The sequence below is a fragment of the Lepisma saccharinum genome, chromosome 15, assembly GCF_977018435.1.
Source record: "Lepisma saccharinum chromosome 15, izLepSacc3.1, whole genome shotgun sequence".
NCBI lineage: Eukaryota > Metazoa > Arthropoda > Insecta > Zygentoma > Lepismatidae > Lepisma > Lepisma saccharinum.
The window spans coordinates 66,586,094-66,604,113 of NC_139243.1; the positions used below are offsets into that span (position 1 = coordinate 66,586,094).

Below are 18,020 nucleotides of genomic sequence, written 5' to 3' on the forward strand. Positions count from 1 at the left end.
TAATTATGCTGCTAAAATCTTACCTCATGGACCGAAAGCAATTTGTCAATTATAGACGATACATATCTCGGGAATACCCTACGCCTTCTGGGGTGCCGCAGGGATCCAATTTGGGCCCCCTCATTTTCATACTCTTTATTAATGACCTCCCGAAAATTATTACGAAATCACGTTGACATATTTGCTGACGATGTAAAAATATTTAGAACAATTTGCTCTGACGAAGACAGCCTTGACTTGCAGGCAGACGTAAATATATTACTACAATGGAGCGAAAAATTATAGACTTGTATTCTTGATACATGTCAGGTAATGTATATAACAAACGCTGAAATAAAAAGAAACTTCCAGTGTCAGATGGGAGGAAAACAAATAGCTAAGGTCACTAAATTCACGGATATTGGTATCACGTATGACGCAAATCTATGTTTTAAAGAGCATATGCATCATATCGTTAACCAAGCATATAAGAAATTAGGATTGATAAAAATATGTGGGGAAGATCTAGAAAGTACATCAATATTAATATTTTTTGTATGTCTCCCTAGTACGCTCACTCGTAGAATATGCGTCGGTAATATGGCAGCCCTTGGACAAAAAAAAAACAACAACATATGAGGGAAATAGAAATGATTCAGTCCAAGTTCTTGAGGTTCATAAAGTATAGAGAAGACAAAGTATATCCCAAATTCAATCCGTACTCTGAGCTTGTATCGCAGTTTAACATTGAAAAATTGAAGAAAAGTTTAATCTTAATTTGATGAGCACGTTATATAAAATTGCAAATAACAAAATAGACTCTATGGGGTTAGTATCTGCATTACAATATCATGTATCTCAAATGAGAAACAGACCGAAACCCGGTTTGATTCATGTACCAAAATCTAGAACAAATTATGTAAATATATCTCCGATGTGGAAAATGGGTAAAACTTATAATGAAGTAGTAGCAAATGATCCGAGCGTTGATATAAACAGTCTGTCATTTCAATCATTCAAAAGAGTCCTACTGGCTCATTGGAGAAAGGGGTGAGGGGTTCGTCTGTATAGGAATTAGTGAAACAATTTATGTTATGCACAGATATATGTAATGCACATATATAATTCACAAAATGTATGTATGTCTCAATGGAACAATGTTCTGTGGCATCATTTGTTAAATAAATAAATACATATATAATATCTGGAGAAAATATATGGGTGGTTTCCGACTTTTGGATTGGATTGGAGATAATTTATACAGGGATTGTTTAGAATTTTCTTTGTCGTTCTCGTAAATTGTGTTTATTTTTGCGGATGTAGCGTCAACAGATTCTGTGATGTGGATGTCTCACCTCGCATTGACTCTTGTCCCTCACGGCCAAACAGACGGACGGTCCGATAGAGATGTGTTTACCTACTATCTGTTAGGTCTATCAGATTTTTTAATTTGTAGCTTTGAGACACTGATCGTTCATACGGGCTGATGGACTTGGAGAGAAACACTTTACACATTCGCTAATCAGTTTCCTAAAAGGAATATAAAATAATCCAAAAATATAATATAAAAATAATATGGCAATAAATATCGTGTTTAGTAACGTTACAGAAAATCATGAAAAATAAAGTGGGATATTACACAGCCTTTACCCAGCCAGAACTATATTTTTCAACATAGCTTGTTTATTGTGATAAATGTGAGATAAAAGGTAAAGTTCCCCGTGCAGATAGCATCGTGCCATAAAGGCACATTTAGGATATAGGTATAGGACCCCTCATATTCTCGAACTCGATCTCGGGCATTTGGAGGTGATGTGATCAGCAGCACGCTGCAGCCGCCTTTACCCCTCAGGGTTGGCCCCAGTTAGCAATAGATTTGAAACTGTGTAAGCCCAGACCCGCTTTATGCTTGGACAAGGCCGGAAAAAATTCCGAAAGTATATCATGCCCCACCCGGAAATCGAACCCTGGTCACCCGCTTGGCAGTTAGACGTCCTGAGGAAAATAACTGCCATTAATTTTTTATCACATCATTCGTAGCATATATTTTGTAATATCAACTTTATAATAAAAGATGTTATGTATTTCGACGTTCACAAGATGGGACGTTTGACATCCAATATACCTATATCACACGATGCAGTTCAAAGTGATTCGAGCGAAGAAACTCAAGGTCGAAATGGAGCAGTGGACATGCTGTTAGCAACTTCCACAAATGTTCTCTGGGGCTGCTGTGTTTTTATCAACAACGAAACACAAGACATTAGGTTCCAAGCATGTGTGTGGGTATCACGAATCGAGGCATTGCAATCTGAACTTCTAACCTGTCACGTTTCTCCTTTCCTTCTCAAGTCACAAGGCAGCTGATTCTGATATGCTTACGTCACGGGGAACGACCTACGCTTTTTATTCACGTCTGCTGAAAGGTTTTTGGAAACTATGAATTAAGTTAATGAGAAGCGAAAAATTGAAGGATCGTTTTTGTGATTGGGTGCTTGTTTATTTACTCATCATTGCTTATATGCACAATTAGCTGAATTGGTTGATTGATTGATTTGGTGTTTTAAGTCAACTTTATGAACAGTTACGCTAATCGGGACTGGATCTACAGTTTATCCCTTCTCTCTCTTTCTCTCTCTCTCTCTCTCTCTCTCTCTCTCTTCTTTCTTTTCTCTTCTCTTTCTTTCATTGAGAGAGAGAGAGATAGAGAAGTAAAGTGGAATCCGAACCACTATGTGCCAGGGACCCCTTGATGACAAGGCGACGACTCTGCCACTACGCCATCGAGGAGGCCTCAAAATTAACTGAACAGCGACGAGAGGATGACGTGTATAAAAAGTGAAAATAAAGTGCAGGGAATAAAGCGTCAGCGGCACTATCTCAGCAGTCGCCTGAATAGACTCAACAAGACAACGAGAACTCTTTAGGCTGTCGTGAGATGTGAATCAGTGACCATCCAAATGTACATATACGTATATCCTTTACCAAGAAAAATGAAAAACGTGATACAACTGATAGCGAGTGGTTGAAGCTGCAATCAAGGTTCCCCGGGACAGATTCCACATTAAACTGTAATTCCAAACACGGTTGAAAATATATGGTAACTAACTTACTCTATTTTATTTACACATACACTGAGGAATTTACGTAGGGGCATCGCCGATAGAACGTTGATCTTGTAATTATAGGTTCCGGGATTTGATTTCTTATGAGGTCACGTTTCAAGTTGTCCTTGTCGCGCTTTGAATTTGTAGCTCCAGTTCGGTCAAAAATAATATGAAATACTGGGAAAATACATCTGCAAGAGTGAAAAAGCAGCATTAGGCTTCTTACTAATTTTCTGGAAGCGCCATTGAATTCATGGCAGAAATAGACGTTATTTAATTTCGTTCACATTAAGACGATCCGATTTTATGATGTTATTTATCTAAATTTAATTTTCCTTCGGTTTCTTCCACACTTTTACGTCAACCATAAAACTTTACGTTATTTTACAGAATGAAATATTCAATGTTTGTTCCGTATGCTCAGATTATAGTATAAAAATTTGGAGCTTAACTCATGGGGGGGGGGGGTGATCAGAATATTTTCTTTTTTGCAGCTCATAGAAATATCATCCAGGACTATTTTGATAAATAAGTGTTACATTTGCAAAATCATAAAATTACTGATTACTGTAGTCCTCGGGTTTCAGGAGGTTAACAAAAGTACCATTAAAAAATTGGGAGCAAGTGTCTCCTTTGCCCCTGCTAAGTTATGGTTGCTGCGCATAAATGCGTCGCTGAAAACCCATAACAGTTTGAAGAATCAAGGATTCCTTCCTGGTAGGCCGCAACAATGATGAATAAATTGAAACGGGACGGTGCAGGGTACAGGTATCTGGATAACTTAGTGGTAGCAACTGTCGTCTTTGACTGTCTCTAAGTCATCGAGCAACTTGGCAACAATATTAAACGTACAATAGCATTGTTACATTCAAAAGGCATATGTGAAAATATATAAATTCTATTCACATTTTTACATCACATAAATTGGTATTGATTTTTTGATTCATTTAATTTATTTGACTTCGCGTTTTGTGCCTCTAGGCTAATTTGCGAAGATGGGGATGAGTGATGAAATGATGAAATTGATGAATGGACATTCACAAACAACCAACCGACCGGGATTCGAACCCGGGACCCTTGGCGTCGCAGCGCGATGTGCTAACCACTCGGCCACAGGGTAGGGCAAAAAAAATTGGTATTGAATTTAATTGATAGTATTTATGTGCAGAGAATGTTCTGAGAAAGTTCAAATTCGATAGCCCCCTTAAACACACCAGTACCTTCAACAAAACGATTTTTCTAGAATTGGTCTAGTTACTTTTGGGACAGAACTTGCATAATATATAGGCTGTGTCCTAGAGAACAGTAAGTTTACAGTCAAGAAACAAAGAACAAAATAGGTATTAACGTTGTTCTTCCCTCGTTTTTAAGTCTGTGGTTTTACTCCCTACACATCGCAGTAATTAAGTACCAAAAGAAGTTTCTTCACTTCAACTGAATCTTAATCTTTTCTCGCTATCGAGGTTGAATCAAAGAGAAATAAGTGGAAAAAATAACTGAACAACATGTATTTACCCGTGATAGGGCCTCTCTAACTTTTCACTTTTAACGGACGTCTTGTTAGCTCATGACTTCCTTCTGACACTAACAGTAACATTAAGGCACACGACACACAATGTAACCTATCCAAACAAAACATTACAAAACCAATTACACACTTATGTGATTTTGTATCTGTATTCATAAATATTATTAATGTTGAACACTAACACATATTTACCTTCTACTATTATTAACGTTTATTTTAATCTTACTTATCTCCTCGTAGAATGCTGTAAAACCAACGTTATACAGGAAAACCGAACAAATTTGGTTCTTTATGCCAATGTCGCAGTGAGTTACTGTAAACAAAAAAATAAGGAAAATAAAGGATGAATCAAAAAGGGAATCCGTAAAAGAAATATCGCGGAACTCACGCCCTGAGTTAATTTTAAGGTACCAGGGCATAAGAAAATACCTCCGAAAGTATAGTGTTCCCCTCTTTTTCCTTCTGATAATTCTAAACCCCTCGATCATCTGTAAAAGTAAAGGTTGAGCAATGTTCCGCAACCTTCTTGTCCTCGCAGAATACCATAAATTATCCAGTATTGAACACGGCTCATCATAAAATTTATTTATCTAAAAAACATACATTACGGCACTGTTGATATAAATTAAAAGTTTAGGAATGAGTTACAATATAATCAGTTAAAAATACTACTACTACTACTACTACTACTACTACTAATAATAATAATAATAATAATAATAATAATACAATTCACTGCACTCATAGGTACTTTTGGTATTATTATTATTATTATTATTGAAACGATTCATGCAGCTGATTATATGGATCCGAAACGCCTGTAGAGATTATGTATGTGTAATAACAAACTGACCCTTGCCATCAAGGCATGCCATGAAGGAGTAAAGTCGGTGTGGAGTTTGGACCCTACACTTTCTTGATCACGGTCGAAGGTGGGGGTGAAGTGATCAGCACCACGTCCATGACCACCTTCTTTAGCCAAAAGTTTTCTCCAGGTACCAACTTTATACGACGCTGGGTGGGCGCCAGAACCGCTTGAACAGGTGGAAAATATACTGGTTCTCCCCCCCTGGGGATCGAACCCGGATCTCTCGCATGGTAGTCAGATTAAATAATTTACATTCAATTTGTTACTACAAGAAAAGTTCGCAGTACACCCGTGACCTTGTGGAGGAACACCGGTTGCGAAACATAGATTTAGATAGAGGGTAATGGCGCCAAATAATAAGAATTAAAAGTATTTCAGAAATCGAATTCCAGAAAGCTCTGGGGTAAAAAGTGACCTTCAGCCAGACACTGTCTCAACCTCTCCTGACGAGCGTCGATACACCTTCAATATCTTGGCCTTTGACCGGGAGGTGATTCTCCGGTACCCACAAGGTCTACTCGGAAAGAAATCGTGTGTATGCGCTCCCCCTCTCACCGCACCACCACCCGAAACCTCCCCCCTTACTCCACTTCCCCCCGGGTACCGACAAGGGCGATAAAACCAGAGCGTGTGGGTGTGTAACGCGGACGCGATTTTTCTGCCACCTGGTGTGGAAAATAGTAAGCTCATCCCACACGTTGCATTGAAATTTGCCACCCTATGGGGACACGTGAAAAACAAATTTTCCCAAGTAAGGATGCTATCCATCAGGTTCTTGCAAGTATTTCCTATTAGGTAATTTCATTATCGTTCCTCAAAAATTCAAGGGCAGTGATCCGAGGCTTCTAAATGTATTTTCGTAACGATTTCCTTGTGGGGACCGGATTTTGGTCCCCACAAGTCGGTGCGGTCCCCATAAGGTGGATTCACAACTGACGAGTGTCCCCATAAGGTAGCATCTGCAAAAGCACACACACACACACACACACACACACACACACACACACACACCCTTTTCGCCAGTAATAATGGTATAACTGCATGTTGGCAGTTTCACAGTATTTCACTTGGATATAGGCAAGGGTTAAGTTGCTTGCTTTACATAGAAAAGAGAAGTAGGTTTGTGCATTGAAAAATAATTCTGCATGCATGGTTGTTGCAAGAAGAGGATTCCAAACCTCAGTACAAATATCGACATATAATAACGATATAGGCTAAAGAGATTGAAAATTACATAATTCGTTTTTGCATCAATCACTTCGCTCTAATCTAATTTAGTCGTAACTTTTAAAAAAAATCAAATATTTGATTGAAAAACTGGCCGGATATGAAAAAATCCCATATTTCCTCTAGCTTGTGAATAGTAATAATTTTCCAAATTCACTATTTTGCAGTTTGAATGCAAATCATAGAGAAATAAAGTCAATTTCGTGGAAGCAAATATAGGTACTTAATATACCTGGATCTGTATGACATTCTTATTTCCATTTGCAAAAACATGAATTTTTTTGATAATTGTCAGGAAAAATCCAAATTTTGTCCTGGAAATCCTGGAAAAGTCAGGGAATTTCATTTTTCCTTATCTGTAGCCACCTTGAGTTCAGTATGTATAGCAATGTCACAGTATGCCAGATCTCCAGGTTCAAGCCCTGGTCAAGCCTGCATTTGTTGTTGGAAGTTTCTACATAATACGAGGGGGTATCATAAAGTTTTAATTATTGCCATGAACTAAATGAAACAGGTACTTTATTTTATATTGTGGTCCTTACTCTACATAGTCACCATCCAGATGCACACATTTCTCCCGTTTCTTGACCTTCCGCAGTCCATCATTGTAGAATGCGTCAAAAACCAGCATTCCACCTCTTGCATGACATCATTCATGTTGTTGGATCGCCAACCCCAGAGTGGATTTTTCATTTCATGGAACAAGTAAAAGTCACTTGGAGCTAGAAAGTAGAATAGGGAGGATGCAGCAAGATTCCATAGCTGTATCGCCTTGCTTCCACAGCAGCAGCTTGAGATGAGTGAGCAGGTGCATTGTTGGTAAGGAGTCAGACTGCGGGGTTCAGTATTCTGACACCTTAGACATGCAGAGTTCGTCGTGAATAATTTTCCACGCACTGCCATAATTAAGACCAGTTGAATCCATGATCATGTGTAGAGTTCCTCGTCGGTCTTTCGGGAGAGATCCTCTGCTTTCTTCACTGTAGTATTATCATCCGTGAGTGATGGAGTGATGGTCGTCCACTTCCTGGCTTGTCTGTGTGGAACATGTGGCCACTTTGGAAATTCCTCTTCCACCTCACAACAGTGTCCTATGAACAATCATCACCATAGACAGTCTTCATTTCATCATGAATTCGCCTGGCACTGAAACCTTTCAAATGCAGGAACTTAATCACGCTGCGAGCCTGACTCTTCTACATCTTGCAGGTTACTGACATGTACGGCACATGTCAAAAAGTAAACAACATACTATGAACAGTTTTACACCATCATGCACACAAAGATCAATAATTACACTGGTGAAATTTCATTCACATAGTTCAATAACTTGCAGATGATAATTAAAACTTTACGATACCCCCTCGTACATATCCTGTGTGTGTGCCAAATCAGAAGATAAAAGTTTCTGTTTCTGCAATCTTGTTTGAGAAGGTGACTTAAATATATTGCATTTTTCTTTGCACAGGGAAGCAAGATTGTCATGGAAAAATTGTTCCCAAGTATAATAAGCAGCGACCATTGGGATTTAATTTTAATAATAAGCTGGGAGAAGTGCGATTGTCTCCATACAGACTGTGGAATTATGTACAGATCAATAAACACAATGGTATGATATATTCCACAGTGGGTAAGAACTCCCAACATTGGCTTCATGCTTTGTGTTTCACCATCAGTTCTGAAATAGCGGAAAAAGCAAGAGTCATCTCACCATCATGGATGCCGTGGATACTACGACTGCAGTCGCTGTAGTAGGTACAGTGGCTTTCTTGACTGTAAAACTTGCTGGTTTTGTATTCGGTCTTCGTTTTTGAGACAATCCAGAAATACTGCTGTTCAACAGTGCCACTCAAATCAGGGATGTGTGTGCAAATATGAAATGTTTACAAATATTGAAAGAGCATCAATATAAAATTTGCTGGAACAAATAAATTAAAAGTTAACCGATCCCACACAAAAGTAACAAAATTTTGTGAGGGAACTGATGGGTGAATTCAAACTAAATTAATGGGAATCTGATGACATACGTGTGAATTTTGATCCACGTTAACATGTGTCGACATACCATAATTTCTCATGTATAGTGCACACTTTTTTTCCCCAAAACTTTTGCTCCCCCCCACAACTATGGTCCGTATTATGCATGGAATAATTCGGACAGCCAACATGAAACGACACATGCTTTCACTATGTCACTGCATATAGCATGTAAATATCAACAGACACAAATACAAATTACTAGGTTGGATTCCTTTAGTAATATTAATTTTTTTAAAAAAACAACCTATAAATAGCAGTTTCCCTTGATCTTTCACTTTGTATCGGAACATTTTGAGCAATCGAGAAAAGTAGCACCATCATAGAAATTGAGCATGCACCTCCTGTCAAACAGAAGGCATACAGTGGTATTTGTCTGTCGTGGGAGAAATAATGGAAAATAACTTTCTTAAAAATTGTTTCAACTACAGAAACTGTCACTAACAGATGCTAGTAACTCCTGGAAACTGTGTATAACATATACATATATATATATATATATATATATATATATATATATATATATATATTTATCCGACAACCAATGTGACTACCATCAATTTGAAAATTCCATTTAAAGTGACGACCGGGTGTTTAGGACGACCGTATACGGTTGCCATGAAGGCAACCCTGCTTATCGTTTTCCTGATACTCGAGAGAGTGTAATGAACTGTCGTTGGAAATACGTCATTGATGCCACAATGATAGTAGAATGTCAAAATTGTGAAATTTTGAAGTAATAGTACAATAAACTGTCATCGAAAATTCGACCATGTTGCCACATTGGTAGCAGAATGTCTGGATTGTATATTTTTTTAGTTCACGGTTCCTCCGCTTGGAGCGCGACAGTCGGTCGCTGTATATGTTGATTTTATACACTTTGTTCATAGTTTCATTAAAGTGGCAACCGAAAACGAAGTTGGTAGCATTGGATAAACCACGTGAGCGTTCGTATACATTTCTTTCAGACTACCGAGCACACGGTCCACCAACGCGAAGAAGCAGGAGTGATATTTAATGTGAATGCTTTGTCTTGCTTGCAGCGTTCCGACATGTGCTAGCTGCAAAAGGAAAACGAAGAAGTACAAACTCAAATAAAACTATGGTAAGTTGAAGTTTCAGTAACTTTATTTAAATAGCATACTATTGCACGTACGTAAGTAACTAGAATATTCTCAATTCAGACAAAATATGAGGTTATCAAGCTAAAATCGGTGTTACTTTGTGTGTATGTGTGTGGGGAGGAGGGGGAGGCCGAAATTATTAGCGTAAGATTGTGGAGATTTTAATTTAAATCTACTGCAGTGAGATCGGACTTTTGTATGTTCCACGTTTAAAATCAAATCAAATCAATGATTTCATGCGCAGATTGTTTTAGGGCTGCTTTTTCTTGTCCTATTTTGTCAGCGGCTGGAAAGCTTTATTTCTGCATAAAAAATAAGAAATAGAAGAGCGTAGCCTGAATGCTCATGAAATTAATTTATTTCATGATCTGTGTACGAAGTAATCTCTAAGACCAGAGTTTGAAATACATAGTATTAGGATGGCGAAGCACTGTAAAAATAGATGTGGCAATGATTTACATTAAATTTGTCATAAATGTTTTTAATTCAATTTTTTATTATCTTGTAACATGTTATATTTGCGATATGAATCTCTCCCATGCCGTTACAATATATTTCCAATCAATGTAAATGAGTTTTTGTACCATTTCAAAACTTTTGACTAATCGCGACGATGAGAATGAGTGACGGAGTGATGACATTTATGAAGGGACATTCACAGAGAACACTCATGCCCAGGCCAGAATTCGAACCAGGGATCCCTAATAAATTATTGAATAGCGTGTTACGGTAGAAGCATGCACACCTTTAACAACATACCATTAAAAACTTTATTATTATTTCCAGGCGTCGAGAGCGAAAAAGATCTTACAAATGGTTCGGAAGAGTAGAGGTGGTGGAAAAGACACCCTAACTGGATGGAAACCAAAATATGAAAGCACAAAAGGACTGTCAGAAGAGGAAAGTAGCTGCGTTTTGCAAAATTGTAAATTTCTTTGTTTCTGTAGGCTTTGTTTATACGATTGTTTACATGGACGTAACTTGGGGCCTAATTTTAAAGGGGCAGAATCTTACTTTAAGCTTAACTTTGGGGGCCAGAATCGAAAAAAAAATGCCATCCCATAAATATAGAGTTCACGATTATTTGCTAAATAACTGACATTTGTGAAATCACAATAAGGACTCTGTATTACTTTGCTATCCAGGTCCAAGAAGGCTAAAGAAGTTAATTTTTACCAAGTCTGAAAATTTTGGATTTGCATAATATTTTGATTACATGCTACTATATGATATGCACTTTTGAGGATCACATTGCTATAATTGTTAGCACATTGCCTGTCAGGCTGAAACTTAAACTAAGCTGCTCCTATGTGCGAAATGGTCCTGAGATTTGGATTCTGTGTTAAACTGTAGGTTCAGTCCAAAATTACTTCTGTATGGCAGACTAAAATTTAAGTGATCAGACTAATTCATTTTCTTGTATATATGAAACCCAAACTACTCACGAAAATATGCTGTTGATGTTGAATTGCATTCTTGCCTAGTGAACAGGCGCTTGAATGTGTGTACATACAAAAAACGTTATGATGTAGTTCAAAACATGAACATTTATTTATTTATTTATTTTAAAAAAACAGCTCTCTTTCTGTATACTTGCATTTGGTATTTCATGAAGTAATCAATGCAGACAAATCAGATGGTTGTTCCTAGAAATTGTAATTCATTGTGAGTTCATGTGTAATTTGTGTGTTTTGAAAAAAAGAACACCAGTACAAATCTTCATGGCACTCTCAGAAGTTTCATTACTGCTGCCATTACTATTATTTTCAAATGAGAACCTTGAGGAAAGGAGAGTGAGGAGCCGAAAACAACATTTTGTGGATAATATTCGAATGTTGCTATGAAAAAATATTATAATGTCCTCTTTAAAAAAAATCCAGATAAGATGATATGTACTACCTCAAACAAATTGTTATGTATTATTCGATTGCTACTTTAACTACACTTGTACAAGCCAACTGGGAGGGAGGGAGGGATGGGATTGAGTCTTTAGGTCTTCATAATGGTACAATGTCTCAGTACGTAATATAATGCAAATTCAATAGTTATTGCCAACACTGTACTTACGTAGTAGTGTCAAAATATATTTATTAAGATACACATTTGAATAAAAAATAAAATGAATTATGTGGTTTCGAAATACTGTACGTCCACAGTTCTGGATATTGCAACAAAACTATTTCTGACTCCAAAACTTTATATTATAAATTGACACAATATCAGTTAAATTATTTGTACCATTTCATTAATTCTGAGGAATTTCTAATGTTCGACAATATTAATATTCTAAATTGTGAGAACCACTGAGCAATGTTTCTCTCTTGCATTAGCAATACTTTTTGTAATGCATTTTGCTTGGTTGTTAATGCTCCACCCGACCATCATCTTGCAAACATTGTGAGATGTAGGTTATATGCATTTGCTCTCAAACATACATATAATAATGGCAATAGAAGTATTCAAGCATGTGTACAATTTCTCTGGAGTTAAAAAAATTACAAGATTTTACCATCAGATATTTTAAGCACAGATGAACTCCCCCCAAATCAGCTATTATGTATGTCACACCAATTATTCATTTAAGGGAAGCTATTGTGCTTCAGCCCTGCCTGAAATGCACTGGACTTAAAATTATTATTATTTATGGCAATTTGTACATCACAAACTGAAATTTAGATTTCTTTCCTCAATTCATAGCAAAATGTGAATAGTTCATTCACATCGTTAATTAATGTATATGACAAAGTGATTGCAATCTGATTGCCTTTGAAAAACAAACAGTGAATATAAACATGTACAAAACATGAGATATGAATTATATGTTTTTATTCATAAACAAAATAACAAAGGGTCTGTTCCGAAAGTCACACGAGTTTAACACATTAAATGAGTTATGGTAACTGGCTGTCACATAAGTGTTTCCGTGAGTTTCATTATGCTGTTCCAAAAGTCTCATTCCGTGTGTTTCATGCAAGAATGAGATTCACCAAACGCATGGATCAGGAGGCTCGTTTGTTCGGTGAGAATAGTTGCTGCTTCCAGACAACGTACGTGCTGTTGGATTCAAATTGCACTAGTTCGGAAAATGTATTATAATTTTAACAGATAGCGATATGAAGCAACATGCACAAAATGAGTATGACTATAACAGTTCTTAGAATGTGAGTAAAGTGAGTAACAGTGCCCACAGTAGAGTTTATTTTTGCAATAAGGATATTCCTTCCGCTAGACGCCATGTGGAAACTTTTTCTAAACAAAACGCTGCACCTGCGCTTTTGCCTAGTGTCCCATAAGTCTGTAAAATAACAGGTTTCAACAGATTCACAAGCCCAGTTATTTTCATTGGATGCGTTTGTTTCGTTAAGACTTTCGGAATGCACCCAAAATAGTGCCTATTAATAAATCTGCTTAAATTTCATGAATACAGTTTTATGATAACTGTAATGGTCATTCACTGTAGTTCACTTAAAGATATTTAAGATAGTATTTACTATTTTTTTCTCATGTATTTATTTTTAGTTTACCAAATGCTGGATGTGAGCAACAGTGAAACAAGGTCCTGTGAAAATAAACCTCATACGGTTTCCGAACCCATGTCATGGAGTGTAAATAGTAACGTAACATGTTCAGAGACAATATGCCAAGTTTTAGAAGATGCTGGAGTTTATGGACTATTATTACACAGTGATCCAAAAGTGAAAATTGAAGAAGTTGTTCCACCTTCACCTTCCTCGACAGTGTACTGTGGTGAGGAATGCAAGCAATATTTGCTTCATGATCCATTCACAGATTCCCATTCCATGCAAAGCAATTTCCTCATGTGTGTGAAAGGACTTAATTTGAGTGATAACATGATGACAGTGCAGCAATATGATTTGGGCGATGTGTGTAACACAGCAGATTCATGCATAAATAATGTCGCAGGGGATCATTTCACAAATTTTCAACCACAGAGTTTAGGTTGTTTGAAAACTCAAACTAATGATAATTTTGAATCTTCATCTTGTTCAACTGTTCATGATAGTGTAAAAGATCCAGACTACGTGAAAGGACTTAATTTGAGTGATAACATGATGACAGTGCAGCAATATGATTTGGGTGATGTGTGTAACACAGCAGATTCATGCATAAATAATGTCGCAGGGGATCATTTCACAAATTTTCAACCACAGAGTTTAGGTTGTTTGAAAACTCAAACTGATGATGATTTTGAATCTTTGAATTTTGAACTGTTACACTAAAAAGTTATCCAAGAAACTTCAAACACTTATAAAGTAAACTACAATACCAGCAAAATAATCATGTACAGTGCACACAGCCTCTCTCACTTCGATTAACAAATTACTCAATTATCACTTATCTAAAGATGTAAGACTTCATTGATATTAGCCAAAGTTTAAAATATGGGAAGGCACGTTGGTTTAAAAGGTCAACATTGAAGTTATTAGATGGCAGATTGCCTTAGCAGAGTGCCCTGTCACTGCTGTTCTTCACCATCAACTTTAATCTTTTAAATGTACTTACGTTCCCAAGTTTTATTATTTGACCATTCTTGTCTTACCCCTGAAAAAGGCATGTGGTATGGTAAAAACTTGTGTAAAAAAGTACATGACAAAACTGGAATTCAGTTATGTGGTGTAAGTTATCCTTTATATAATTCTTTGTACGGAATGTTGTAAACATGATATCCTGGAATATCATTGAAATAAAAATTTTGTTGATCAGTTCTAATTAGAACTGTAGCAAGTAAGGGACAAATTATAGAAAATATCTGTGCAAATATGCATTATATCATTTTCATAGTACATATTGTATTGAAGAATGTGATTTTCTTGCAGAAACTATGATTAAAATTTCTACTGTGTAAGCCATTATGTATGTTGTCGACACTTGTAATGTCACCTGTTCCAATTTAAATATTTTCTGTTAATTTTGCATAATGATTGATGTTTTCCACTTGTAACAAAATTAAGAATATTCTGAAACAAACACTGGATATGCATTCTCGCAACATTTCTCAAGTCAAGAATTGATAATTTATGTACACACAACAGTTCCTTATTTTCTCTGTAAGCAATGTTTCAACAACAATAATGTAACTGAAAATTATTACGGCCTATTGAAAATCGTTAATATATCTAAGAGAAAATATTATACTTACAAAAAAACGTTAAACATTGCAAATTTTATGCTTCGGATGCAGTGTTTGTTTAAGAATAAAATGCAATTTTATGTTACACTGAAATTGTGCTAGCTGTGCTAAAAAAGGGGGTTGCTTCTAATCCGACTTGTTTCTGGGAATAAAGGTTCTGGAACTTTTGAAGTTGTTTTCTTCTTGTGTTCATCATAAGAAATTCACAAAATATTGTGGTATCCCAACTAGCGAAAAGTAGTTGGCTCGACATTCGACCAACCATACTAAAAATGGTTTACCAAATACACGAACATAAAGCACTGGTAATTTTGGCTGTTTCCAAGGTTTGGCCAACATTTTTTTTGTTTTGTTTTTTTCACGTTGTGGTGTCGTAGTGTAAACTTAAGTATAGATAGGTTTGTGTTGTGATACATAAACTTTATTGTGAGTCAAAATATAAACTTCAATACAAATTATTTGTGTAAAATGAAAATGTTCACAACACTTTTTCACTCATATGGTATCGTTGTTTTCAAGGTAGCTCAAGGTGGTAGAACAACACACTTTGTAGAGTTTACTAAGTTTTACACATTGCAGGGAATTTAGTCTGTACATATGGTTGTTTATTATGTATATAGTTAATGAATCACTTTCACAAGAATACTTGCAAAAATGTTCTTGTTCTGATACAGGTTAACAGACAACCATAAGGAATCCCCAATGCTGAAATATCTCTCATCCATGGTGGCTGACAAAGAAGTGTTGAGTGACTGCAAGTTATAAATAGCTTCTACTTTCATTAACAAAATATTATGTTTTCAGCATGTGCTGTGGCTGAAATTTTCTGAAACAATGTACATTTATAATTTACATCATTCTTATGAAATTTGTCTTAGCAGGAGAAAGTAGTTTTTAAATCAAGGCACAGCTGTTAAGATTTTTTCAAATATTAGCGATATAATCACCATTTGTGAAATACACAAGAAGTAACAATTGCCCATCAGCAATTTAATAATTACAGGTAGGACAGAGTGACATATTGTTATGTAACTCAATGTTTTCAATAAGTGCTAAAGTTGTTTGATACCTGGCGGAGGCACAAGTGGTTTGGATCCCACTTTGAACTGTAGGTCCAGTCCCAATTAGCTGTACTATACATAGACTAGACTTAAAAACTCCAAGTGGAAAAGTTAACAAAAATTGTCATTTTTAAGTCAAGAATACCAGATAATTGCAGCTATAAAAGCAGGGTTCGCATTTTTTAATGAAGAAACAACTTTCCTTGTTTTCTTAAATTATTTTAAACCACGAAGATTGGTTGGTTGGTTGATTTGGTGCTTTAAGTCCACTTTATGCACAGTAAGGCTAATCGGGACTGGACCTACAGTTTAAAGTGGGATCTGAACCACTATGTGCTTCCAATGGGTATCGAACCCGGTACCCCTTGATTACAAGGCAATGACGCTACCACTGTGCCATCGGGGAGGCCGTTTGACCATGAAGAAAATAATGTTTAAAACATAATGCCAAGAAAACATATTCAGATAATTATCTGTTTACCCAAAAAGATAAAGCTTTATCAAAATGAAGACTAGTAAATACAAAAAGGTATCCCCCTTCCACCTTTTCTTACCACATGATATACTTGGCACCCTCGATACTTTCAACTGACCTTAAACTCTGAAAGAGGGAGTGATACTGTCTGGGTTCAATTTCTGTCTAGTTGACAAATTATTTGATATTATTTTATGTGGGTAGTCATTGTGACGAAGCATTGGCTTCAATGTAACCAAATTTGCCATATCTATTTTTTGTTTCAACAAGGTAAAAAAAAAAAATGTTTTTCAGAACAAAACTAAAAATATGTGTTTTGTTGCTTTAGACAACTCACACCACAGCATCAATGTATCAAACTTCCAAATAACCTGTGATAACCATCAAAGCAAAAGAGGGTACAACAAAAATGTATTGCAGTCTTTGTTCCAAAGCAATATGTGGAAAATACCAAACAAATTGCTGTTTTTAATGCAACTATGAACGTTAAATCATGTCAAAACTTTTTTGTTTGTTACTATCGGAAATAAATTATGTTGGTAGCCAATAAAGCCAAAGAATAAGGTCGTCAAGATGAGAATGCCTTAGCTTTAGCGTTACTGTTACTGATTTTCCACTTTAGCTGTTTAGGGTTAATCATCCAAGGAAATACTGTGTTTCTAGTTATAATGTAAACACCCGAGTACCTTCTTAAAATACTTACGTTATACTTTTAAGTCTTCCATGTTGGCTGTTGAGAATGTTCAACTAATCCACAGTTACCAGGATCCACTCTATCCCTGTACTAGCCACTCTGTTGCCGGAAATACCACACATTTTATTGTGAATGCAAAAAAAACAAAAAAAACATTAACAATAATGTACATTCCAGTTCAGATAAAGTGACACATTCATTAACTGTACAACCCTACAAAGTTTGTGTCATTTTACAGGAAGGGGAATGTACATTGAGTGCAGAACAAAACTGTTCATCCATGTATCAGTCCCACAAATGTGTTTTAAACTTTGGTAAAAGAAAAAATAGCTATGTGTTTTAAACAGAGTGCCAAGAATACATTTCTGATAAGTAATATGTTTATCATGCAAGGAAGGACTGCATTTCTAGTTACATGGAAAACATTTGAAGAACTTCTTAAAATATCTATTTACATTACTTTTAAATCTTACATGTAGGCTCAAGGTTTAGTTAATCCACGGTTGTCAGTCCCCACTCTAACTCTAGTGGCCGACACGTGTGTTGGAGTGATTAGCACATCGTGCTACGACACCAGGGGTCCCGGGTTAGAATCCCAGCTTAGGCATGGATGTTTGTGAGTGTCCCTTCATCATATCGTCACTCACCCTCATCTTCTCAAATTAGCCAGAATTGGCATGAAAGCAATTAAAATAAAGCAAATCAATCTCTGTAGTTGTTTTACTGTTTTCCCAAATATCACATTTTATTGTGGATGCAAACAAATCG

At 36.3% G+C, this 18,020-nt stretch overlaps 2 protein-coding genes across 2 annotated transcripts in view; both read left to right on the plus strand.

Annotated features, from left to right (window-relative positions):
• Window positions 1–8,779, plus strand: part of LOC145999500 (uncharacterized) — a 70,909-nt gene extending 62,130 nt beyond the window's left edge. The window contains exon 3 of the mRNA XM_083136463.1: window positions 8,178–8,779. Coding sequence (XP_082992589.1) covers window positions 8,178–8,461 — 284 coding nt within the window. The 3' untranslated portion in view covers window positions 8,462–8,779. The remainder of the gene's footprint in view (window positions 1–8,177) is intronic.
• A 1,916-nt stretch (window positions 8,780–10,695) lies between these two features.
• Window positions 10,696–14,451, plus strand: LOC145999501 (uncharacterized). Its single transcript, XM_083136464.1, has 2 exons — window positions 10,696–10,795; window positions 13,390–14,451. Exon 2 carries the CDS (start codon window positions 13,398–13,400, stop codon window positions 14,109–14,111), a length of 714 nt encoding a protein of 237 aa, XP_082992590.1. The 5' UTR covers window positions 10,696–10,795; window positions 13,390–13,397; the 3' UTR covers window positions 14,112–14,451.
• Window positions 14,452–18,020: the final 3,569 nt, after the last annotated feature.

Bases quoted from the DNA above. Each gene is read 5' to 3' on its own strand.
- LOC145999501 (XM_083136464.1), top strand. From the start codon at position 13,398: ATGCTGGATGTGAGCAACAGTGAAACAAGGTCCTGTGAAAATAAACCT.